Genomic DNA, 26,019 nt, shown 5'->3' on the forward strand with positions numbered 1-26,019 from the left:
TCCCTCCCTCACCCCACCTCCTCCAGCGTGGCTGGAGGCGCAGCGGGGCCGGGGCCTGCCCCGCCGGGGCGGCCTCTCTCGGCGCGGGGGCGGGCGGCGGCCCCAGCCCACCGGCCGGCACCGGCCGCAGCCCGCCGAGCAGCGGCCCCGCCGCCGCCGGTGCCGGCTTTTTGGCATCCCTAATCGCGGCTGGCCCCTGTGATTGGCTGCGCGGCTCTGACCCCGCTCGGGCTCCCGGCTGGGCGGATAAAAGGGGCCTGAGCCGGGGGCTCCCCGGCATTCCCGGAGCGGGCACCAGGGACCGCCGGCCGCAGCATGACGGGCAAAGCGGGCGCGGCGCTGGCCCCCAGCCTGCCCGGTAAACCCAAGCCCGACGGCGCGGCCGCCGCCCCGCCGCCGCCTCCGCCGCCCCCCGCGGCGGGGGCCAAGCCCAGCTCCGGGCCCACCCCTCCCCGCTGCACCGGCTTCGGCATCCAGGAGATCCTGGGCTTGAACAAGGAGCCACCGTCGCACCCTCGGGCCGCCCTGGACTCGCTGCCCGCCGGGCACCTGCTGGCGGCCCGCTCCGTGCTCAGCCCCGCCGGGGTGGGCGGCGTGGGCATGGGGCTGCTGGGGGCCGGCGGCATCCCCGGCTTCTACACCCAGCCCACCTTCCTGGAGGTGCTCTCCGACCCCCAGAGCGTCCACCTGCAGCCCCTGGCCCGGGCTCCCGGGCAGCTGGACAGCAGCCAGACGGCCAGCTCAGGTAAGCACGTCCCTGGCCCCCGGGGACCCCGCCGCACCCCGCCAGCGCCGCCGCCCGCCCCCGGCAGCCTCCGGCACACCGCGCCCCGGCGGGAGGCCCCATGTTCGGCAGCGGGAAGGCGATTTCGTTTCGGTCCGAGGAGGAGGAGAAGGGCGGGCGAGCCGGACGGTGTTCCCCCCCCGTCCGGGGCTGCGGCCGCCGTGTGATGGCGCGGCCGGGGATGCCTGACCCGAGGATACGCGGAGCCCTGGTGGAGCGGCCCCGCCGCGGCCCCGGCGGCCCCAACTCGTTGTCGGGGAATTAGGGGCCACTCGGCATCTTTTTCCTAGACGGCAGCAGCCGCCTGCAACCCTACCCGCAGGCCCCGCTCCCAGGCCGCCTCGGGTTCCCCCCACAGCGGCAGGCAGCAGCGCCCGGCCCCGGCGGCGACCCCCAGCCTCCTCCGGCCGGAGCCGTCCGACGCGGTGCCCGGCCCGGGCGGTGTCCGCCGCCCCCGCCTGCAGCACGGCCCGCCGGGCAGCGCGGCGCCCGGGCCGGGCGGGTGGCGAGGCGCCGGGGGCAGGAACGGGGCCGGAGCGCGGGGCCAGCCGCGGCCGCTGCGGAGGACAGCGGCCCGCATCGAAATGCGGGTCCCGGTACCGTCCCCCGGCTGCTCCTTCTGGGCAAAGGCGGTGCCGCCCTGCCCTTAACAACCCCCGGCCCGGGTACCCCCGGGGAGCTGGGGACGGCGGGCAGACACCGTCTCTTCCCGGGATATTTTTCCTGGTAGCTCCATAAACCTCAATTTTTCCCTGCCCCCTCCGGTGTTTCTGCGGGGATCCCCGGGATCCCCGGGCTGGGGCAGGAGGCCGCGGGTGCCCGGCCGCGGGGAGGGGGCTGCAGCTCTCCCGTTTTCCTACGGTTTTGTTGTGCTTGCCGGGCTCTGCATTTCAGCAGCGCGACAACAGCAGCCCCAGCAAACGACTCCGGGGCAGAGAGGGGAGAGCGAGAGCCCAGTCCCGGCCCGGCGCCTTCCCCGGCGGGGCTGGATCGCCCCGAGCCGTCCGGACCGGGACCGGGTCCGGGAGCAGCGCTGGGGCCGGGGCTGGGGCCGCGCCGGGCTGGAGGGAGCGGCCGGCAGCGGGCCCCGTCCGCGGCCCGATCGCAACGAAACCTTCGGTCTGAGCCGCCGGAGGGAGCGGAGCCGCCGGGCCCGGCCCTGCCCGGGTGTCCCCGGCGGGGGTGAGCCCCAGCCCACGGCCGCTGCCTGTCTCTCCGCAGATTCCGAGGATGTCTCCTCCAGCGACCGCAAAATGTCCAAATCCTCCCTAAACCAGAGCAAGAAACGAAAGAAGAGGCGGCACAGGTAAGCGAGCGGCCGCCACCCCGCCGGCTCCCGCCACCCCCCTCCCCAGGGCACCGGCCACCGGCGAGCCCCGGCGGGCCCGACCCTCTCCCGCCCCGCTCCAGTCCGGAGCGAAATACTCCTCCCGGCACCGGCCGCCGGAGAGCCCCGGCGCCCCTGCGGCTTCTCCCTCGGGCCCTTTCCTTTTTCCTTTCTCCCCGTCCAAAATAAATCGGATTTGGGGACGTGCCTATAGGGTGCGGGGGGATCGGCCACAGGTGTCATTTTTTTTCATCTTTCTGACTGCGGACCCAGGTATCCCGAGCCGCAAACCCGAGCGGCCCGTGAGCATCTGGACGGCATGCGGATCACCGGTGTTCAGGGGGAAAAAAATCGTCACCCTGTCTGAAACTGAAGCAGTTAAATAATCAAAACCGTTCCCTGCTCCGCATATACCAATTTTAATACTGGCTATCGGCAAGGGACAATTTCTATCAATGATTTAAATATTTTAATACTTACAAATAAATGTTTTGCCAATAGATTTAATAGTTGGGAATCAGACACAGCCTGCAGAGAAGCTGAAGAAGGCTGGAGAATTGCTTAAGGAAACGAAGATCCACTTTGGGAGATCCGGGGGGATTTGGTTTCCCCTCGGGAAAGGTCAGGCTAACAGACTTTCCCTGACTTCTCCCACAGTTAAAATGGAGCTGGATTGTCTGCGCCATATAAACAGAAACGAAAAATCCCGTGCTGGGTTCTGGCATTGCTGTGGCCAGAGAGTCAGGACAAAGGAAGGCCAGACACCATCCACCGAGGGTGATTTAGGAATAATTAAATCAATCCTGCCACGATGCAGGAAGGGTGGATTAAAAGATGCCCCAGTGAAAACTTAACAGGATGAAGGGTGGAAGGAGACGGACTATCCCAGGAGATGTCCTGCTATTCGTGCAACAGGAGGCTGGTCTGGAGGGCTCATCCCAAACCCGGGGCCCCTCCCCAGGCAAATGACCCCAGTTTGGGTGCTCTGGAGTAAATACGGGTTCATTTTCTTTGTGGACCGGTCAGGGCTTGGTGAAAACACAGCAGGGACTGGTGTACAGGGCATGGTCTGGGTGGGAGAGAAGAAACGGAATTCAGATTTGTTTTATTTTCAGTTCTAGACAGAAACAAAGCTGCAACATTTAGCTGTAGTTGTATATTCCGTGCTAAATGGTTAAGACCTCTTAATTGTGCCAGGAACGGGCTTGGAGATGACAGGCCAAGAGTCTGCAGATATCTGCAGGATAGAAACGCAAAAGGGAGAGTGTCTTGTGTGTTGCAGAAGAGACGGGGGCTACCCAGGGACGAGAGCTACAAGGGGAAAACTTCAGCTGAATGTTAGGCAAAGCCCTCCCGCCAGTGAGCCTGGCTGGGCTTCGGCGCTCTGGTCAGAGGAGGGTGGAGCGGAATGCTTGAAATCTAAGCTGGGTCAAAATTGCAATAATTTTTCCTGTGGTCCCAGAGAGAGAAAATGCATGAGTTAATGTGCCTCTGCTATCCCTGGAGTTCACAGATTTGTCGGAACTGAAGGAACACTGTTTGAAAAGAGAATGGATTTAGGAGTGAATTTAAAGACAGATGTGATTGCAGGCAGGTCCCTTGCATTTGCATGCTGCTTTTGTTAGTAATGTTATTGATCTGGTGGAATCCTTACGATTCTGAATAGCGGAGGATATTTCTGAGAATTTCTGCTTGTGCTCTCTGGAATTGTAGGGCTTTTCTGAAATTCGGCTGTATTTTAGATAAATACTTTGTTTTCCTCTTTCCTTCCCCCTTCTGGGAGCTATGTGTTTCTTAGTTTGATAATATATTTATACGTTTACTTTGAACAAAGGCTGCAATTCGTTGGTTTGGGGTTTTTTCTTTTTTTTTTTTTTGCCATTGGAGTGTTGTTAGTTTTTATTGAAAATTGTGTTTTGTATACCGGTGGGTTGGAGGGTGGGAGTTTTAACCCTCTGGGGACTGGAAGTGGTCCGAGACCTCTCATCCATCCCCTGGAGAAGGACTTTCATCCTTCTCGGCTTTCCAGCTGCTGATTTTTCAATCTGGTTGTCCCGAGCTGAGAACTGTCTGCGCAGAGGCAGGTTGGGCTGCTGCCCGCCCAGGGCGGTCCAGGAGGATTTCCAGAGGATAATGGGGTAATGCAAACTGGCAGAGAGCAACTAATGGGATATCGGAGTGGAAGCAACCAGGGTAAAGGCAGAAGAAGGGAGCTGGCACAGGCTCTCCTATGGAAGGACTGGTGAAAAGCAGTGGGGAGCAGAGTGGATAAAACCTTTGGAGGATTCATCCGAGGACTGGGGCTCTGGGGGAGGATTATTTGCTCGTGGAGATTGAAGAGGCTGAGGACCAGCAGCTGGGGAAGGGCTCAGCACCTCTCCCGATGGGCTGCAGAGGGGATGCTGCTTTATCTCAGTGTGGCTATCAAAGGGTTAAGAAGCCTCTGGATGCAAGAGGAGAAAGGAGGTGGTTTTAAGCCAGGTCAGGGGTGGGTGCACTCTACTGTCAGAGGAGGGGTGATGGATAGGGACACCCCCAGGATCCTCACAAGTGGCAGCAGGGTCTGAGATCGCTGAGCATCTGCCATCGCTGCTGGTTGTGGGTGCTATCTGCTGGGGAGGGACCATCTCCAGGGGGAAGTCCCTAAAGGGAAGGTGATTTGTAACTGTTTAAAGCGCTGTCTTCTGGCATTTTCTGGTTCTCCTTTCACCCTGGCACTTGACCTTTTGTGCACAGAAACACAGGAGATGGGGGGAAAAGCTATGCGTTATAAAGTCACCCAGGATTCCATAGCTTCTGTGTCCATTTCTCTGACTCTTCATCATCTTTGCTGCTGCTTCTTATGCTTTTTGATCAAAGAGTTTTACTCCCCTCAGGACAATCTTCACATCTTACCAACTGGAGGAGCTGGAAAAGGCCTTCAATGAGGCCCACTATCCTGACGTATATGCTAGAGAGATGTTGGCCATGAAAACAGAGTTGCCAGAAGACAGGATACAGGTAATCATATCTCTCGGACCCCCTTATCCTGCCCCTCTCAGCCATGTTCATACCTCCCTGAGGAAAAGGTAGCAGCATGGGAAGGCTGACATTGCTCTGAATAAACCTCCCCAAGCTGTCCACTCCCGTGCTCTCAATGAGTAGGTAGCTGTTCTTGGCAGCTTCGTATTTGGTGTTTGTATGTGAACATGTGCTGTACATGGCAAGTTGTACCGGTGATTCGGGGTGTGTATAACAGAGAGAATCCTAAGTCATTGATGGGGAACTGGTGTGCAAGGAAGGACCTCAGCGTTTCAAGGTCTTGGTGGTATAGGCAAGAAGAAAGCTTCCTGGAGACTAGGTTTGGGTGGGCAGTGTGGGAGGGAAAGAGCTCATCTCTGCTCCTTTGGGTGCAGGAGAATGTGCAGGGACGTCACAGGCAGCTAGGACCACAGTGTGGGAATGATGGGTGAGTCTCAGTGAGGTGTTTGCACCATCTCTGCACATGCGCTGCATTTGCGTTCTCAAGTGAAGCTTCCCTGAAATTTCTGGGGATAATTTTTTTAAATGATTTTTAATGTTTGGGGTTTGATTGCATGCCAGTGCTATCGTGCCACCGTGAGGAGGCGGAATGAGGTGGTGTGGAGTATTGTCACTGTGTGGTGAATCCTCCGGCGGTAAGGAGCAGCCTGAGCCGCAGGGTTGTGCCAGCACCAGCCTTCAGTGTGCAGCCAGTACGTCAGCAATCGTTACAGCCCAAAAAGCTGGAGAAGAGTTACAGATGCTGTGTACAGCGTGGGAAGCACAATGTGCGTGGACAGACCAAACATGAAGTTCACAAGGGTGGACACCAGCAGCTTCTGCTGCCTCCGTCCTCCCCATGCCTTGCTCCCAGTAGGTTGCTGCACAAGGCACAGGGATGTAATGGCCACGTCCTGAACCCATTTGTGCTGGTGCAGGTGATGTTTCTCGGCTGGCTGTGGCTTAAACTGGCCTGGTCCCACACACACTGGCAGCGGCTGCCTCTGTGGCTGGTGCATAGCAGTTTCTGCAAGAGGCATTGGCCTGAGTGCCACATGGTGTTGAGAAGGTCCGGTTTCCCCGGTTCCTCTTCTGCTCAGTCCCTCCTCATGCATGCCCAGCACTTGCCGATCTGTTCCTTCAGCCTGTGCTCTTGCTCCCTTGTGGATTTGGAAGGTAGCTCAGAGGGCACTTAGCAAGATAACACTGATGCTGGAAGCTGCTGAGATATGACCCTGCACAGGGACAGGGAGATCCTCCCAAACAAAAGTGCAGCCCTTTTTCCCTCAGTCCTAAGCCCCCCTCACTGCCCTCATTCTTGTGCTCAATCAAGAGTGACATTTTTGTAAAAGCAGATTGTGCTTCTTATCCTGTTGTGCTGGCAGAACTCACTCATGCTGACCTAACAGCTTGTAGATCACCTGTGTTCTGACAGGGTTTCCAGCGGTCTTCGGAAATAATAGGCCATCATCTGAAATCCTACCTGACGCATTAGGATTTTGCTCTGAGCAACAGGCCCTGATGCTTTGCCTCTAGAGAGAGCAAGCTGGATGGAGGGTAATTTCTCCATGTATGACTCCAGGAGAGTCCTCTTGGGAGTTTAGTGTTGCCTGCACCCACCGTTTGATGCTGGTTTGGAAAGAAGGTCCTTTGATTTCCCATAGAGGGTCTTTTCAAGGAAGAGGTTCATCTAGTGGCATAGTGTATGTTGAACTGCAAAGGCACCATTTGTCCTGTGGCCAGGGCTGAGGTGGAAGGAGATGTTATGGCAGACAATGCAGAGCTGGGCATTGCATGTACTGCTTCAGCATCTGGAGCATCCTTCTAGTTCTGAGACTCGGTGTTTTACCTGGTTTGGAAGTGTGATACTGGGTAACATTTCAGCTCTCACTGACTTGCTGCCCGCATGTCATTCTGCAGCTGGCTAATAAACAACTGCCAGCTCTTCCTGTGCTGCTGAGTTTTTAAACCGAGGAGTGCTCCTTACTGTCATATCTCTGCCCTAGAGATTCGGTTAGACTTGGACAGCAGAAGCACCCTGTTGTGTGGGTGTTCTGAACATCAGGTGTTGCTAATGGCACAAGCATTCCAGGACAAAGTGCTTGTGAGTGACACTTTTGCTCATAATGAAAGGAGAAATCATGAGAAACAGCAGAATTTCTGTGGCATCTGTTGTGTGAGAGCATGAGCACCGCACCAGGGTGAGCGTTGGGGTCACGTAGGAGTCCTGACCACTGCTGATGGGGGAGATGTGTTAGTTCCCCCTGATCTTTCCAAGGGGTCAGCACCCGATTGTGCCTTACCACATATCCTGTGAAGTTTCCTTGTACATGCTTTTTTTTTTTTGTGTCACAAGCCATGACAAGATAATTCCCAACCTTGGTTATGCTTCTTGATATTTTACCTCATGTTCCTTTTCAACTTTAGCCCCTTTTGTATGAGCCCAATTCTTTCCCCCTTGTTATGATGTTCACACTCTTTAAATAAATCTAAGCTATTTCTTTTCCTGGCTGTCACTTTTGGTTTTCATCATTGCTTAAGCAAGCTGTGAAGATCTTTTCTTAAATAATTCTTCATAAATGACACGCTAGTCTTTTAATCATGTGGTGGTTCTTCTGCGAAGCCCATCCTGCCTGTCGGTCTTCCTGGAGATAAGGGACCACATGCCTACAGCTGCACACCGGCTGTGTTCTCACCAGTTCAGCTGGACTTCTGAGTCCTTGCAGAAAGGCACCTCGAGTTAGCACTGGTCTACTTGCTTCCGTAGCTATTTCTGTTTATCTAGTTCAGTCACTTCAAGCTTTTTTTAGACAGATTTTTTTTTATCCTCAGGCTTTTCCCTTCAGTGTTCTGTTTCATATGGCATTTTATTAACTTTGGCTAACATGCATAATAACGGCCCTACCAGCTCTGACACTGGCAAGAGCTGGATGTTAGAGAAGAGTATGAGAGCAGGGCAGATATCTGGTGATACTTACTGAGTATTTTGACAGCCTCCTGGGATTTTGAACACATGTAAATATCTTAACATCCCATGGCAAGGAGTTCTGCAGCAGAACTACACAAGTGAAGTAAATCCTGCTTTGAATCTATTAGCATAATTTAATGCCCCTTGGAAGAGTCACCTGACAATGAATCTTTATTCCCTTCTTCATGATATTTATAATTTCATGTCATCTTATGTTTTTTTTTCCTTGCATGAGTTTCTAACTGCTCAAGGGAGATCTACATTTTTGCATTTTCATTGTAGCTTTCAGTTCCTCCCATCTTTCCACATTGTTCTCTCCCTCTTGCAGGTCATTAATGAAAGTGTTTTCTGAGATTGTTGTGAACATCACATGCTGTGGGCTTTCACAGCATTTCATGTGAGTTCCCACTGGATCCACACCTAAGAGTGATATCTACCCCTTATTTTCATTCATGGAATTATTTCTCAGGAGGTAGTAGTCAAAGAGAAAGTAAATCACCTATGAAATTCAATATGAAAGTGAAATTCAAACAGTGCAATTGAGAGAAGGATATAAGGGAACTGCTTGCATGTAAAAGCTTCAGCAGAACACTACAAATAGCCATCAGAGGCCAAGAAAGTTATTGGTTTGAGAGAACATTGAATTCAGGAAAAAATATTCAAATCCTCCATGTAAAGAGAAGATGAGAAAGAGAATGTGTATTTTTTTTCAAGGCAGCACTCTTTCACATTGAATGCCTGTTCCTCCTGTATTGAGCTGGCTGCTCCTAGAAGGAACATGAGCATCCTCACATCAGGCAACATGGGAAAAGAATTCAGTTTTTCCAGTGAGACACTTTGCACAAGTCAGACCAGATGTCACTATGGCCATTTTGCAAGATACTTGAAAAAGACTACATTAATGAATGTATTTGAAAGAATATTCAGAAGAGTTGAAGTGCTGCTACTAGAATAAACCCAGACCTCTCTGTAAAATATAGGTGAGGTAAGTAGATCCATGAGGGGAATTATATCCTTAATAGACAACTTGAAGTATTCAAAACGGCCTCAAGCTGACAGGTATTCTGACACCTGACTTAAATCAGTGTCTTTCTCATAACAGATATTCTTAAGTGTAACATGTAGATTTTAGATGTTATCGCTATTGAATTTATTAGTATGTGACAGTTACAAACTTTAAACACCAGTATTTACAATATTAAAATTCAGTAACAGTTTGATTTGGGATTATTGAAATGACTGTGTATGTTTGTCATTACAGTATGTCTCCTGCTGATCAAATAAATCGATTAATCAGTTCAGTATTTCCGAAAAATAAGATCCTGACTGCCGTTGTGGGGACACTAGATTCACCTTCTAAGGGAACTAATAGATTAAAAAAAGAGAATAAAAGTGCTAAAAATTGTCAGTTCCGATTGTTAAATGATTGTATAGTAATTACGTGAATGAAGAATTTTGGGACAAATAAAATTGTAAGCAAAAGGAACCCCAAGGAGACGCTGGTGCCATGTGTGAGGAGTGGGGATTGTCTATGTATCCAGCAAGCTTTGTCAGGCAGCTAAGAGGTCAATTTTGCCAAAAACCAAAACAAAGCCAACTAAAACTCTAATTGAAAATGTATTGTTTTCACTGCTATCAGATTAACACGTTTCAGTATCACTGTGTAGCCCTTGAGGAGTGAATAGGGATGAAGGAATCAGGAGGGGTGGTCGTCTGGAGGGAATCATTCGTACCAAGAGTATTTTTCCAGAACAAGAGGCTTACCTTGCTTCAGTTTTGCAAAAACGTTCTGTATTTAGAGGTGAATGTAATTTGGAAAGGCCTGAGGAACCTGCATTGCACTGAGCAGGAGCTCAGGAGTGAACCCACAGAGTCCCCTCAAGAAACACAATAGAAAGTGTGAAGGAAAAATTGGCTTTATGCAGCTTTAGCAGCCCTGGCTTCTCCCCCTCCTGCCAGCTATTCCTGCTTGCTGCAGAGCCTTGAATTGTAGTCCTAATCCCACGGTGTCAGTGTGGAACGGGGAGGATTGCTCCATGCAGTTGCTGACCTTTCCTGAACCTGTGCCTGGAATGGCCACCAAGGGATTTCTTAGTGCTGCAGAAAGTAGTGGTAGTGGTGGTTTTTCTAAGCTTATGCTTGTCGCTATTACTCCAATAAGTGAGGACCTGTCTATTCCTGCTAAAAGTTTGTGTGACTCTCTTGCTTAGAAGCGAGAAAGGCCAGCACTAGGCACAGTGCCAGAGGGTGCCCACCTGTATCTCTTTACGGCACAGTCACGGAGATCATGTAGCTGGAGGGAAATTACCAGAGTGATCAGGGTGGTTGGAGGTAGATTACTGAGGTGATGGAGAAGCTGAAAGCGTTGCTGCTGTCTGAGCCAACCATTTCAAAACCTTCTTTTTTTTTTTAAGGACCCTGCAAGAAGTTAATCATGAAATAGAGATGAGCAGGTAGTGCTGGCTACCTTTGCCAATAATTCCTGAGCACTGGGGCAAGCCACAGCAGTGTGATACCAGATAAGAATCATTAACATCCCCTATGCTTTTAGAAATGTAGGAAGTGTACAAATGAGAGTAATAAAACTAATCAAACTTACTGACTTGGTGAGAATATTGTTATGAGTGTTTCTCATGGCGTATGGTGTGTCTGTGCCTCCATGTCTTTCATTGGTATGTGAGGAGTTCATCCACTTTGCTGCCTCTTCAATAACATGCTTGTTTAGTTGATCTAAATTCATATTAATTTCCATTTTTCAATTAAGAGTTGTTTAATTTGGCCCTTTCTGTAATGGAGTGTTTTCATTACCCTTTCTCTATGGCCCATTTTCAGTCCACGTGCTGGAACTTCATCTACAAGTTAATTACCATAGCTGTAAACAGAGGGGCTGGGTGATGGGTGAGCGCAGGGGCCCAGGCAAGCCTTCCCAAAGGGATTATGTGCTGAAAAGTCTTACACTGCATGTCTTTGGACAGAGGAAAAAAAATGAGGCAGGAGACAGGAAGGAGAATGGAGGGCCAGGAACATCTCTTCAGCTTCCTGTGAAGTGAGGACTTCCCTGCTTGTCGCTAGACCATGCAGGTTGCCTGCCCAGCTTGTGGGATTTACCCTGGTACAGCTGGGCTTTAGGTGCAGTTTAAAAGGTGTTTTTTTAGTACAGAGATGGAGGTATAGAGGTATGAATATTTTGTATACCCAGGTACCACTTTATCCCCCTGTGTTCAGACACTGAGTTGCTTCAGCCACAGACCAATTTTCTAAATGGGACAGAAAAACAAATAAAATCAAACTTGCCTGTCCTTGCCTTTTGCTCTGTTCCTTGCAAGATGTTTATGGCTGTCACAGCATAACCACAGTGTGGTTTTGGTGTGCTCCTCCGCAGTATCGTGAGGGAGATGGGGCTTTGCAGTGACAGCTCCTTCCTTGTTCTTTCCATGGTTTGGAGAGACCATCACTGAGGGTCAGATACCTTCGGGTGTTGGGGCACTTAAGCCTCCTGCAAGAGGAAAGAGAGGCAACAAAATATGCTGTAGCCCATTGCTGTGGAGTGCCTTGGCAAGGACTTTCCCCGTTGTGACCAGGAGAATGAGGAATGGCTCTGCAGGCTTAATGCCAGGCTGTGACAACTCAGACTGCCTTCCTCGCATTTATTCCCCTATTCTCCTAACAACGGTAGTTTAAGGGTAACACTTTCCTGAGCTAGCCTAGGCACTGTGGTTTCTCGATCACTTAAACTCTTCTGGAAACGCTACCGTAGATCTGTGTGCTGGGAACACTTGCATTTACTCCTTCTTTTGATGGTGAACTTTCTTTTCTCTCCTCTGATACTGCTGCAGTTTTCCACAACTGATTTTTTAAAAAATAATTGGGCAGCCCAGCAAGTTCAATAGTTAATTCCCCTTCAGCCTTAGGATGCCTGGCAGAGGGAGCAGCCGATGGTTGTGTGCTCAGGTTTTCCTTTAATGACCTTTTATCATAAAGTTTTCCTCCTTACCTGGCTTTGAATAGAGATTTTTTTAACAGTTCAATAACATGGGCACTTCAGAGACCCAGTTAATTTACTCTCCCCTTTATTTCTTAATGGATCTATTTTTCTCCGTACTGTTTATCTTTTACCCTGACAGATCTCAACAAGTTCTTTTCATTCTTCTCTGGCAGCACGAACCTTCTCTGCCTTTCATTGTCCTTCTTTGTGGGTATTCTGCGAGCCAGGTTTTGCACAGGCCTGTGCAGAAATATAAAAAAATACTACCATCTGCCTCATGCACCAAGCTGTTGAGAAGTCTGGTCCTCAACAGACATACAGATGACCCTGATCTCCCTACATGCGAGGCTGGCAGGTCCTTCTGTGGAGCAGAAAAGAGAAGCTGAGCTGGAGAACAAACTGTTGCTACAATATCCTACAGCAATGGTGGCTTCCAGAGACCACCTTCATCAGAAATGCAAGAAAGCAGTAGGTGCTCTTCTGTCTACTCTGAGCAGCACTGCCCTGAGAGCAGCAAGCAATGTTCAGTTTAGGACCTGCCTGGTGTGGGAAGCATGGTGTCCTCCCTACTTTCTGTTTCAGTGGGTTTCTATTAGGTTCCCAACTGCCTGAACAAAGGCGGGGCTGAAACGTTGGCTGTAGTTACTAGAGCTTTCAGCTGCAGCTTTCTCTCCAAATTCATAGCAAGAGAATGCAAGTGAAGCATGGCTTATACCTGGGCACCTTCCTGTGACTAATATAAAGGCCCATGGCACGCATGTTGTGCATTCATAAATATGAGGATTATGTCCCCTCCATGATCTAGAAGTAACTTGCTGACTGACTCCTGCCTGACTGTTGGAGCTGACCTGCTACAATTCAGATAAGCGGCAGCACTTTGCCAGGCTGGGTTAGCCCGTACCGGTGGTGTTCAGCCAGGCCAGTGCTGCCAGGCTGCCCACCCATGCCTCTGGGAAGCTCTGGCTCACTTGCAGCCATAGGGTCTGCAGGGTATGCTGCTGGCAGGAATACCTTCTCATCCATGCCACCCTTTCCTCTCCAAGGGCACTGTTTGGATCACCCGGAGGGAGTCTGAACTGTGAGTGTTGTTGGGAAACAACACCTTGGAAGGATGTAGCCAACCCATCCATGTAAATGTACACGATGAGTATCTGTGCTGGTCACCGCTCTTAGCCGGCATGCCAGTGATGTCCATTCCAAGATAACTTGTTTTATGTTCAGCAGGTGTTTCTGATATCTCTAGGTCCCTTCGTATCTCTGGCTTCACTGCCATCCTTCCAACTCGGTGTCCCCCATGACTGTCACTACAGTCTGCCCTGTCATTTGTTAGTTGATTGGATCAACTTGTTGAGCTTATAAGATGCCCATGACTGAGATCAAGGCTTCAGTGGCTGAGTGACAACTGAGGGAGGATCCCTGCCTGGGAGATCTTAGCCTGGGTGAACCAAGCATGGGGCATACCTGGGATGCCCTGATGAGCTTGAATGTGCTGCCCTGGTGCAAGCAGCATCCACGAGCAGGTTGCATGTTGCCAGCTCTGTGGGTCACACCATGAGCTGTGCTGTGCACTAGCTGTGCTGTGCACTAGCCCAACCTGACAATGTTGGCTGTAGGCGTCAGTGGCACAGCAGTGGCAAGTGCCTGAAACACGAGTCTTCTGCAGCTATAAGGTGTGTCGTATGAAAACTCCTAGAGTCATGAGTTACACAAAGAAGGTGAAGGGCACACTGAGCTGAGGAACAGGTAGAGCCAGGAGCAGACACTTGGTAGGAGTAGAGCTCTGAAGGGCCACCCCTAGTGCAGCCAACATAATTGCCAGTCCTGACCTCTTGGGTGGTGGTCAGGGGACAGACCGCTGTTCTGGCCTGCTCTTTGGTTCTGGTGGTTCTCCTCCTTCCCCAGATTCAAGAGAGCCTGGTGAAGGATTTGCTGAGGTTTGGTGGTTAGATATCTTATTGCATGAGGCAGGGAATTGCAAACACTGTCCTTTCCATGTATCTTCCTAAGAGAAGACTGTAAAGGACTGAAACTTTCTCCTTTTGGTGCTCAGTCCAAGCTGCTGCATGGAAACTTCCTACAACGTGTTACAACATTTTACAATATATAACATGTTGCAGTAGGTATCTTCCAGCTACTGCTTCCATGGCCCAAGAGTTCCTGTGCATTGGTGAGCCTGTGCTGTAGTCCTCAGGAGGGACTTTGTGGGCTGTTCCCATGCATGCTGGGATGGGCTTGAGCCTTATCTTGGGAAGCAGTGGGCACCAAGTAGTGCTGCAAACACTGTCTCATGCTGATGCACAGCCTCGGGGTCCTATGTTTTTTCTGGAGAAGGCCAGAGCACATCTTTGCCCTTTGCTCTCTGTGTACTGATAAAGGAAAGAGCAACATGCAGCTGCTTCTGGCATGCAAGGAGCAGCCCCAGAGAACAGGCAGTGCTCCGCAGCCTCTGAGGAAGGCTGGCATCCCAAGCTCTGATTTTAGTGCCCATTGGAAGGCGTCATGGATGGGAACATGCCATTTCTCCTCCGACTGCCCTGACTGTCCTTGCTCTAACATGAAGGTGATAATATGGTGTGTTCATGTATGTTCACAGAGTGTGTTGCATATGGATGTTTACAAAGACCTATGCTAACGTTTCCTCTGTGCCATAGGAACTGCAGGGCAGTTTTAGCAGGGAAAAAGGAAGCAAAACGAACTTACACAGCAGGATATCAGCTTTGTTAGCAGAGCCAGGCATTGTGAGCACCCAAAGGATGGATGCTCTGTGCAGTGTCACCCTTTGTGTCAATGATAAATGTATCTGTGGGTTTGTGTGGACTAGGACGATGGGTGCACCCTTGCTAGCTTTCCTGTGTCTGTCGTACACCCATGACCCTGATGCACATCGTGAGCACACTTGTTCTTCTCTGGGGAAGATGGGAGCCCTGCACCTGATGAAGTTCTCCACTTTTTGAAGGTTACATGCAACAAGTGAGAAAACATGTCACCACATGAGGTGGCAAGGCCACGTGAAACCCCCAGATTTGCCAAGGGAACACAGTTTAAGACATGTTCCCTGGTCAAGAGGGATTTTACAGCTTTGGCTGCATAAGTTAGAAAAATTGCAACAAGTAGCTATACATGGCCCACGTAGTGCTTTTAGGAGCGGGATTCAGAGGCAGGTGTGGCCTGCAGGACTGCTGGCATGGTAACAGCATGTACACTTTTGCTGGGTGCTGTATTGAGCCCGTATTCAATGTGTGCCTTGTGCCAGGTTAGCTTAGAGGAAACCCAAGCTTGGATGAACCATCATGTCTTTGCTCAAGAGGGATGAGTACTGTCTCACAGTTCATCTCAGTACATCTGGTTGGACCTGGTTGTTCAGCCTGGAGAAGAGAACGCTCCAGGGAGACCTTATAGCAGCCTTCCAGTACCTGAAGGGGGACAACAGGAAAGGGGGAGAGGGGCTTTTTACAAGGGCAAGTAGTGACAGGACAAGGGGGAATGGTTTTAAACTGAAAGAGGGTAGATTTAGATTAGATATTAGGAAGAAATTCTTTACTGTGAGGGTGGGGAGACACTGGAACAGGCTGCCCAGGGAAGTTGTGGATGCCCCTTCCTGGAAGAGTTCAAGGCCAGGTTGGATGGGGCTTTGAGCAACCTGATCTAGTGGAAAGGTGTCCCTGCCTGTGGCAGGGGGGTTGGAACTAGATGTTCTTTAAGGTTCCTTCCAACTCAAACCATTCTATGATTTCATGATGACCTGTTAGCCGAGTGGGTTGGACACGACTCCAGCTATTACCAGGAAGGGCTTTTACCATGCCATGTACAGGGATTACTCTTTCTAACATGAGCTCAGAAAGCTCTTTCCTAGTGTTCAGTAAGAGGAGGGATGAGTCTTGCGATCAGCCATGCAGCCCGTGTGCAACCTTTACTGCTCTCATTTAACTTCATACTCACTTTACACCAGCCATAGAAAGTGATGTCGTCATAAACAGTGCCAATAATTTTGATATTGCATTTGAAAAGACAGCAATAAACCATTTCCAGGCTTACACAAGTGGTGCAGTCTCCACCAGCAGCCTGGGCACAGGAAACTTTCTTGGGGGGATCAGTACATGGAAGGGTTTCAGGGAAGCCCCAGGACTCCGTCAGAGCTTACATTCTTGTGGCAATTTATTATAAAGCCCCAGAGCCCATGAGTGCAGATGGGGACATGCTATGAGGAAGATAGGAGGCTGTTCTTTGCAGTGCTCACATCCTCATATTGGACCTGGCCAGGGCCACCAGCCCTGTCTGATATGAGGGTGAGGACATGGATGTTTTTTCAGAAGAGGTTTTAATTTTGACTACTCTCATTGTAGAGGTTTGAGTTGGAAAGTAAGAAGGTAGAAAGGGAGGTGTGTAGTTGTGAGAAGGAACTGGGTGCTGAGACAGCAGCAGGGCGCCGAGTGTGGAGGTGAGCTGGGGGTACTCTCTGATCTGCAGCTGGACCCACCAAAGGGCTCCAAGCGGGGAAGTGCCAGGTATGCCGTTGGGCATGACTTTAGGAGCAGCATTCTGCTGCAAGGGGGAGAGTGGGCTCAACCAGGCTTTTCTAGTCAAGGAGAGGAGGAACCAGTATGTGGGTAGAGGTGTGAAGCACTTGCACTGAGAAACAGAGCTTCTCCATGCCAGAGTATGCAAGGCTTCACTGTGTGTACAGTGAGGTGACAGGATCAGTCCAGAGCAGCGTGGTGGGGAAAGGGACATGGGCAAGTACAGGGTGTTGGTGTTGCCTGGGTGTTTCCCACAGCAGTAAATGCCACAGAGGGAAGAGGTCTGGTGGATGAACGTGGGAAGTCAGCTTCTGCAGGGGTCAGCCCGAGATGGCTGGATCCCCAGAAGAGCACGGTGCTGGATGGACATGAGTGTGCTGGGTCAGAAAGCCATCAGCACCATGATGTCAGGTGGGACCATGACAGCAGATTACAACCCAAGGCAATGACACACGAGAAGTCCAGAAAGCTCCCAGGCTGCCTGGCTGGGGCAGGACAGGGTTTCTCTGCTGTGTCCTGGCATGAAGAGCTCAGTAGGAGAAATAGCTTCTTTGCAGGGATCTTACAGAGCGATAGTCAGGCTCCCTAAGCTGAAGGTTTGTGCCAGGGGACTTGTCAGAGAGCAAATAAGACAGGGTAAAATGGGACGAGGGAGATGGTCTCAGTGTTGCTGCTGGGGGAACTTGGGAGTTTGTCCCTTGCCTCAGTTTCTGGTTTGCCAACAGCTGTGCGCAGCTGCTCCCTGTGACCTGCCAAGGGCTTGTGCTGGTGGGGCGAGTGCTGGTGTGTCTATGTGTCTGTGCCTGTGTGTCTGTGTCTGTGCCTGTGTGTCTGTGTGTCTGTGCCTCTGTGTGCGTCTGTGCCTGTGCGTCTGTGCCTGTGTATCTGTATCTGTGTCTGTGCCTGTGTGTGTGTGTCTCTGTGCCTGTGTGCCTGTGTCTGTGCCTGTGTCTGTGTGTCTGTGCCTGTGTGTCTGTGCCTGTGCCTGTGCCTCTGTGTGTGTGTGTCTCTGTGCCTGTGTGTCTGTGCCTGTGCATCTGTGTCTGTGTGTCTGTATGTCTGTGCCTGTGTATGTCTGTGTGTCTGTGTGTCTGTGTGTCTGTGTGTCTGTGCCCGTGGGGAGGTGCACTGCTCCTGGCCATCTAGCGGACGTTTCAGCGTGCACTGCTTTGGTCTGGGACCGCCTTGTGCTCCATAAGGCTCGTTACGTGAAAGCCCCCTGTTTGAAGTGCTATGTCAAAGGCAGTATGTGAAACTTGGTGAAGCAAAAATTCACCATTATGGAGCCTGGAATTTTCCTTTAAGGGATGAGGAATGCTTGGGCAGGCAATATAACATTATTTTATTAGAAAGACAAAATTGGTCGCTACCAATTCTCCCGTCTGTGTGCCCCAGCTTGGAAAGCAGGAGCCAAGAAAGTGAGTGTAACCAGTGAAAATTTTAGGTTGAAACAATACAGAAACAATACACAGTAACACCCTAGATGCCTTAAAATATTGCTTTGCTAATTCAGATTCGTGGTTCATGGCTAACTTCTGGGAGATTTCTCTCCAGCAGACAATGCTTCAGAAGCTGATCAAGTAAACAAACTAACTAGTATGATGAATGCGGATAACAAGGACATGTTGAGTCTCACGTCCCTTTGCAAAATGAGAGTTTTCTTCTACTACAATTTGCTCTTCTGCATCATCAATAATCTGAAGAAGTGTTGGTCATCATTTGTGATTCACAGGGGGAAAGTGGCAGGAATAACCTTGCCAGTCTTGACTCTGAAACACTGCAACCCTGCAGCGCAGCGCAGGGTGCCTCTGCTTTTACTGCTTTGGGCAGTGGGCACTCAGGGTGAGAATTAGATGATGACTGGGGTTACAAACATCCCTGTTTATGAGGCTTTGCAGTACTGTTGGTTTTGATAAGGGGGCCTAAGAAGGACAGGCATGTGGAACAAGCATCCAGGAGATGACACTGAAGGTGCTGGCGTTTGCTGCTGTCTTGGATCACAGGCTGTGGCTGCTTTTGGAGGAGGCAGTATCAGTGTGACCTGCCCAGTGGGGTTAAGAGAGTGTGTGATTCTCAGCTCTGACCAAATGATGGGGATTGAGTTGATGGGCAGATCCTCTCTGAGCAAGGTGTTGTGTTACCACTCCCTATTTGCCTGTTTCATATTGAGGGCAGGTTTTGCAAGGTGTTGGGTTTTAGTCTTGTAGCTTTTCTTTGCCTGGAGGACCAACCGATGCATATGGAAGAGCCTGCAGTTTCTGCAGGGTGCACAGGCATATCCAACTTGCAGCGCACGCTGTGAAGTGAGCATTGTCTTGTCCTGCTGCCAGTGCATGGAGGGTGTCTGGCAGCCTTGTCAGAGGAGTGCTTTGCTGCTGCCCCCAGCTCAGCCAGGGCAGTCACTACCCCAGCTCCAGCCCTTGGTGTGCCAAAGGCAGCACTTGTGGGGCCTCAGGAGCAGCCCAGGAGAGGGCTTTGGGCTGCTAAACAGCAAGTGTGCCTGCATGGGCTGAACTTGGATGCTAACACATCCTCTGGGTAGCAAGACACACCTGTCCTCTTTACTCTGTTGTCCATTTTTTGAGGATAGAGTTCCTGGAACAAGCTCCCTATCCTTCACAGAGTGTGCTCACGTGACAATAAAAAGCTGTAAATCATCTTAAGGTGTAGCACATTGCTCCAAAACACACCTCTGTGCATCAGATTGTCATAGCTTTACACAAACGTCTGATGTGCTTCAGTCTAAAATTAATCAGGGGTTTTCACCACTGCTTGTAAAGTGTGGAAGCGCAAACACAATCTTTTCACCATACCCTGGGCTGTGCAACGGAGAACCAGAGGAAAGCAAGTGAGAAGGAAGGTGTGTGGTACACAGCCACCTCAATAAAGCATTTCACAAAGCTGAGCTGACCCATGTGATGGGAAGGGGCAAGACCAAACGTAGACAAACCTAAACATTGCTTGAAGCAGGCTGAATTTTACAGAGCCAGAGGAAGTTGTAGAGCAAATATCTCCAAGCAAAGACGACTGCAGCCAAAGAAATCATGGAATACCAAAACCGCAAGTGAATGGAAGTGTAAGGGTGAAACCCTCCCCAGTCAAGGGAGGAAAAGTGTGGTGCCAATAATAAATATTCACAAGTTGTGGCTGATGTACCAACACAGCCAAAAAACGCTCAGAATTACTAAAACCGGTGCGTAATTCTGCTCAGAATCAAGGCACAGGAAAATTTTGGTAACACATCAAGAAAGCCGAAGAAAGCAGTGAGATCTTGTCCCAGAAGAAAGTCCCACTGATGGAGCCATCTGAATGAGGGCAAAATCCTGAGAACGAGCCACAGGGAATAATTCTGCTGATCTGAAATGGTGTGGGGGCTGCCAGTGCTGTGCTGGAGCTCTTTCCTCCATGCTGCTCTGGAGGGGCTTGTGGCAGAGGTGCTGGGCTGGGTTCTCATCCCAGCAATATTCAGTATTGAGCATCATTAACTTCACTTGACTTCATTCCTGAGATAAAAATATGGCTCCTGGTATTAAAGCAAAAGGGCCAGTCCTCCTGACTTCTGTTCCACTAGAAATTATGGGATTTCAAACTTTCCTTTTTCCAAGTCGAAACCAAGAGGAAGTTCTCATCAAATGACAAAAATTGGTTTGGGAAATCTCAGAATGATCTTACTAAGGTGTGGATGTTATTTTGATTTTCCCATTTGGCTTTAGACATAGATTTTGCATGTCCTCGCAGCCGAGATCAAAATACAACATTCAGAAGAAAACCATAGATAATTTTGATTGCTCTTCCACTGGCTGGATGCAGTTTTTCCTGTGCGATTGAATCAGCATTTTTTGATTGAAAATTTTCCACCGGCTCTAGTCAAAATTGGGCTGCCAGCTGGCAAAGCTTCTGCTGGCTCCCGTGTTTGTGTGGCCCTGCCGTGGGCAAGGGGATGCCCCATGGCAGTGGGCAGTGCTGGGGCATCTGAGACCTGGCCAAGGAGAAGGGCAGGGGAGCATGAGGCAGGGGAGAAGATGTTTGGGGCATCAAGGTGGGAGAGAGGCATGGTAAAAGCATTGGTGAGGAGGCACCTGGGTAAAATTGGATTGAGAGGAGTTTAAAAAGTTGCCCTCTTGTTATTTGATGGAAAAACCTGTTCCTGGCTGAGATCCCAGGTGTGGCAACTGGTGACAAACATAGCTGTACAGAGCGAGGCCCTGCAAGCCACTTTGGATACAAGGGAAGGTGTCACTGCATCCCCAAACCAAGGCAAATTTGCAGGTGCCATCCCTTGGGTTGCGCAGGAATTTCTCCCTGAAGCCAAGGGAGACAGGGAGGAGCTCTGCGGCGGCGAGGGATGTCACTGTACTGGTTTATCCAGGGCAGAACAGGCAGGATCCCTCTCCTGGTCCTGCTGGGTCGAGCTGCCCCCTTGCAGCATGGAGGTGTTGGGGTGGCTGCCCCACAGCCTTGGTCCGGTGGGTGAGAAGGAACCACAGGGGTTTGTGCTGAGGCTGGAGAGGGAGCGAGCCGGTCCCTTGAGCTCTGCTCTGGGAGTGGGAGGAGCGGTGGTCTGGAGTGAGAGACCCTGCCAGCATCCTGCTGACTGCTCCACCGAGCAAACCCATGTGTCACAGGCATGGCGGAGCGCGCGGAGAGAGGAAGATGTGCACTGCTGACGGCCCTTGCTCAGGCCCCAGTGGATTCACAGCCATCCATGGTCCAGGGGTTACACATCGGCAGTACAAAAGTGTAAATCAGACTGTTTATCATGCAGAGGAGGTGACGTGTGGCGAAGCAGCCTGGCTGTAAAATCTCCTCTGACATGCACAGAGTGTCTTCTGCTGGGAGAAGCTGGGATCACAGCGGCTGGGACCACCACCCCAGCCACCCCGCAGAGCTCCCTGTGGGGCCAGGAGCAGCCAAGGCTGGCTGTCACCAGCACTGGCAAGCCACCCGCCCACCCTGCAGCTCTGTCCCCAGAAGGCTTCAGCGCTGGGCAGTTCCCTTCTGCACAGGTGGAAGAGGAGAGCTTGCCTTGCCAGCTGAGAGCAGGACATCACTCTGCAGCATCAGCCTCGTGCTCCCCACGGCAGAGCTGCGGGTCTGCCCCAGTCCCCCAGTGCTCCCCACTGCAGCCCGAGCTCCCCCAAGGCTATGGGTGGTGGGGACAAGAGAGGGTTAAGCTGTCAGCTCTGTAACGTTAAACAGGTGTCAAAGGCACCTCCATATATCTGCAGATTGAAATCAAATTCTTTGCAGTATAAAAAGATAAATTACCCAGGCGATTCCCGCCTCATCCCACTCATCAGGCCAGCGCCAGACGGCAAGCAATTTTTTTTTTTAATGTGCTAACGACCTAATCAAGCAATCAAGTCAGAGAAGATTGCAGAGTGACCCCGAGCATCCATCTGCCAGCGAGACCCCGCCATTCATTTCCATTCTGCCGTGTACTTTCTGGGAAAGGGAGGGAAAAAAAAAGAAAAGAAAAAAAATCCTAAACAAATTAACACCCAATTTTCTGAGAGTCTAATTAGTTAAATGAGGAGGTGTTTGGGGTGTCTGCGGGGAGGGAGGGGCTGCCTCTCTGAGAGGGCCTGGTAACTCCGTGGCATTAATTAGCGCGGGTCAATGGCGTGGTTCCCTGGGGACCAGCTGCTTTAATTTCCCGTGATATTTCAGTGCCTGAGGCCCATCGATTCAAACTGAAATTAACTTATTTTTCAATCAGGCCTGGGCTGCCCCTGGGGCTGACTCTTCCTTTGCCTCCTTCTGAATAGACCTCGAGCAATTTTTCATCTAAAGCTGATGCCTCTGCTCGGTGGGAAGGAAGGGGAGCCGGGGAGGGAGGAGGGTGAGGGAGACAAGAGGAATGGAAATCGGAGAGAGAGCGCTAATAGATTTCTGCGAGCATTCCCCCCCTCTCCGGCATCGCCACCCACCACTCTGCTTGCTGCCCCACAGGTCAGAGCTCAGAGATTATTCTGCCAATTTTCTGAGAAGATGAGGGGCTTTTCAAACTGGGAATTCAGGGCGAAGTGCACAGATCAGCTTACCCCTTCTCCCGCCTCTCCCGAGCATCCGCCCCCATCCCAGCCCTCCCTGCAGGCACCGCAGCCCCGCACCACAGCTCAGACACCCAGTAAATAATGAAAGAAAATCCCAGTCACGAGAGCCAAAAGCCACTAGAAAAAGACAACGCGATGGCAAATTAATTACATCCTGCAGAGAGGGATAGGACCTGCTCTCACGCTTGGCCCTCGCTGCTCCTGCAAGGGAGGGAGGGAGAGACATCCGGCGGCTGCTGCATGGGGGAAGAGGTTGCAGTGCTTTTGGGATGAGCATCCACAAGTCTGCCTTCATCCTGCTGCACAAGCACACGTGTGTTCCCATGTGGGAAGGGGACTGACACACCTTCTCCCCCCAAAAACCCATGTTCCTCCTTGTCACCCGCCCCAGGTTTGGTTCCAGAACCGCCGGGCCAAATGGCGGAAGAGGGAGAAGTGCTGGGGCAGGAGCAGCGTGATGGCTGAGTACGGGCTCTACGGTGCCATGGTGCGTCACTCCATCCCGCTGCCCGAGTCCATCCTCAAGTCTGCCAAGGATGGCATCATGGAGTCCTGCGCCCCTTGGCTCCTGGGTAAGAGAGCAGCCACCTTCGTGGGGGATGGCGAGTGGGTCAAGGCAAAGCAGGGAGGGATGTGAGAAACAAACTGGAGCCGTGGCAAAAACATGGGTGGAGGGCGGCGGGGCAAGGTCCCCCTGCCCTGCTGCCCTCCAAACCCCGTCCCCCAATGGCCCTCATCAATAGGGTCTGACCACTCATCCCAAATCCCTGCTGGTCCTTTATTCCTGACCTGTAGGATCTGGTCAGGGCAGGCTGGTGTTATCCTTCAGCTCAGTGGTGTGAGCATCCCTCGTGCCCAGCCCTGGAACAGGGGCTCCAACCCTTGCCCAAGGCAGGAGGTCATCCTGGTCTGACTCCCCCCAGCTCTGTGAAGCTGTGTGGGGTGCCGGCACCCCCAAATGCACTCTTCCTTGCCCCAAGTCCCAGAAGGAACATGCTTCTGCCTCCTCCTGCTCTTGGCACCTGCAGGAGTTGCATTTCTGCCTGGTTTTGCTTGGTTTTCTGTGCAGACACGGAGGTAGCAACGACCCTACCATGCTCCTGCTCTTCGCTTCCCGCTTTCTGACCTTTCAGGCTGGTTCTGCCCCAAAGCTAGTGTCTGGCATCTTGACGAGGGGCTGTCCTGTCCTTCTATCTGTGTGAAACTGACAGAGGCAGAGGGGTGGGTTGTGTGAGGAGTGGGTTGATACAGGAATAGGCAATGGGGGCTCTCCCTCCCCAGCCTCAGTGAAGCTCTGGCAACTGTGTTGCTGTCCGAGACCCTCATCCCCATGCGGGGACAAGTTAGCTTTAGGTTCACAGAGAGAAATGGAAGGGAGAGTAATTACAGAGCTTTTGGGGCAGCCCCGAGGCCACAAATGCCTGGCCCAGGCTGCCCCAGCAGGCAGCTGCCTTGCCTGGGCTGCCCCGGCGCGGGGGCCAGAGCGAGCGGCTCGCCGTGACTGCTGCGTGAAGCAAGGGTTTCTGCTTTTCCTTAATTCTGGCCTCTCTTTATCTTTGCTGTTTTCAGTTCAAGATGGCTTTCCCATGCCCAGGCGCTTTTCTAAACCCGAATACCAACAATTCTTTTTAGGGATGCACAAAAAGTCTCTGGAGGCAGCGGCTGAGGCGGGGAGGAAGACGGAGGTGGAGCGCCAGGCCCTGCCCAAGCTTGACAAGGATGACAAGGAAGAGAGGGGCCCACATCCCAAAACCACCATTTCCCAGGAGGAACTGAGAGAAAACAGCATTGCCGCCCTCAGGGCCAAAGCTCAGGAGCACAGCACCAAAGTCCTGGGGACCATCGCTGGGGACACCCCAGCCCCAGGCAGGAAGACAGAGGCAGCGGAGGAGGCAGCGGTGGCAGAGGATGAGAGACAGACGGAGAAGTCGAACTCGTCGCAAAAGGAGAAGCTGATCTAGGGGGGGAAGAGGCGGCAGAAGCCAGCCCTGACAGACACTGTGTCCTCCGGGGGCCACAGCCGCCCTCGGACCACCAGGTCCCCCTGGCTGCCCCTGCCTGGGGAGTGGGGCCCCAGTCTCTGCGTTTGGGGCTGCCTGGCAGGGGTGCCCCTCGCCTGCTCCCCTGCCCCTCGCTCCTCTGCCTCGCTGGGTCTTCCTCACACCCCCAACCCCTTCCTTTTGGGGGACCGGGAAGCGTCCCATCATCATCGCCACCTGAGAGGACACCAAGGCTCTGGGTCCCTCTGACCTCATGACTAGCTCTGGGGATCCCTCCTCTTGCTCCAGCCCCAGACCCCATCTGCCATCCTGGAGCAAGCCTGTCCCCTGCCGCCATGCCCCACCTTGGTGCATGTCTCTCCCCAGTGCTGCCTGGGCCTCTTCCCCTGGCACCCTGTCCTGCCATGCCCCAGGCAGACCTGCTGCCTTCCCCCAGCCATCACTTCTGCCTCTGGCCCAGGCTGCAGTGGGACAAGCCCATGGCAGCGTTTGCGTGAAATGGCAACTCTCTGTCCAGGGTGGTTTGCACCTTCCACCCTTCTCTGCCTGCCCGGCGCTGCGGTCTGCCAGGAAGGGGCTGCAGCTTTGGGGTGGTTGAGTTTTGCCTCCATTTGGCAGGGAGAGGCAGGTTTACCCCATGGGCACGACACCCTGGTCCCACCTGGCACCTCGAGGTGACCCCAGCCCACACTGCTGGCTCCCACAGGGCTGGCCACCACAGCCGGGTCTGGCTCTGCCCCAAAAGCCAAAGCCTGTGGAGCCTCTTGCACCCCTGTGGAGGGACTGAACAGTGAATTTATTTACCGAATACATTATTTCAGGCAAGATAACAACATCCACCCAATGTATTTATTGAATTAAATTTGTCCAGCTTGCCCTCCGAGTGTTAAAGGGAACAACAGCCATGCAGATCCACCCCGATACACCCCATGATGTGTACATATATCTCCCAGCTGGCCCCACACCAGCATACACACCCATGCAGCCAAACCTGCTCAATGGTACCATCACTTTCCCATCCCAGTAAGGCACTATTCCCCCCCTGAAGGCCGTAGGACAGTGACTTCCAGGAAACCCTTTCTGTCCTGTTTTCAGTTGTGAGTACCCTTTCCCCAGAGCTACTGTTTTTCTTCTGTCAAAGATTAAGCCTCTCCATCCAGCCCCTGTTTGTCTTTGTCCCCTGGTCATTTGACGTGTTAGATGATAGACCATGGTGTGTAAATAATGTATATACAGTGAGAAAAGAACTCAGTATTGAGGTGTTTGAGATATGGAACGGTAACAACTTCTAGTCATCCAGCATCTGTGATTTATGTGTGATTTTCTGTAAAGATATGAACAAGAATAAAACTAAACTGGAATACTGTGTATGAGTCCAGTCA

The 26,019-nt window shown here is 51.9% G+C and overlaps 1 protein-coding gene across 1 annotated transcript; it reads left to right on the forward strand.

Annotated features, from left to right (window-relative positions):
• The first annotated feature begins 315 nt into the window (after positions 1–315).
• On the forward strand, positions 316–24,598 carry VSX2 (visual system homeobox 2). The gene is made up of 5 exons (XM_068399939.1): positions 316–745; positions 2,006–2,090; positions 4,988–5,111; positions 23,029–23,209; positions 24,270–24,598. Exons 1-5 carry the CDS (start codon positions 316–318, stop codon positions 24,596–24,598), a joined length of 1,149 nt encoding a protein of 382 aa, XP_068256040.1.
• The last annotated feature ends 1,421 nt before the right edge of the window (positions 24,599–26,019 follow it).

This window comes from Nyctibius grandis, chromosome 4, assembly GCF_013368605.1.
Source record: "Nyctibius grandis isolate bNycGra1 chromosome 4, bNycGra1.pri, whole genome shotgun sequence".
In the NCBI taxonomy this organism is placed as follows: Eukaryota; Metazoa; Chordata; class Aves; order Nyctibiiformes; family Nyctibiidae; genus Nyctibius; species Nyctibius grandis.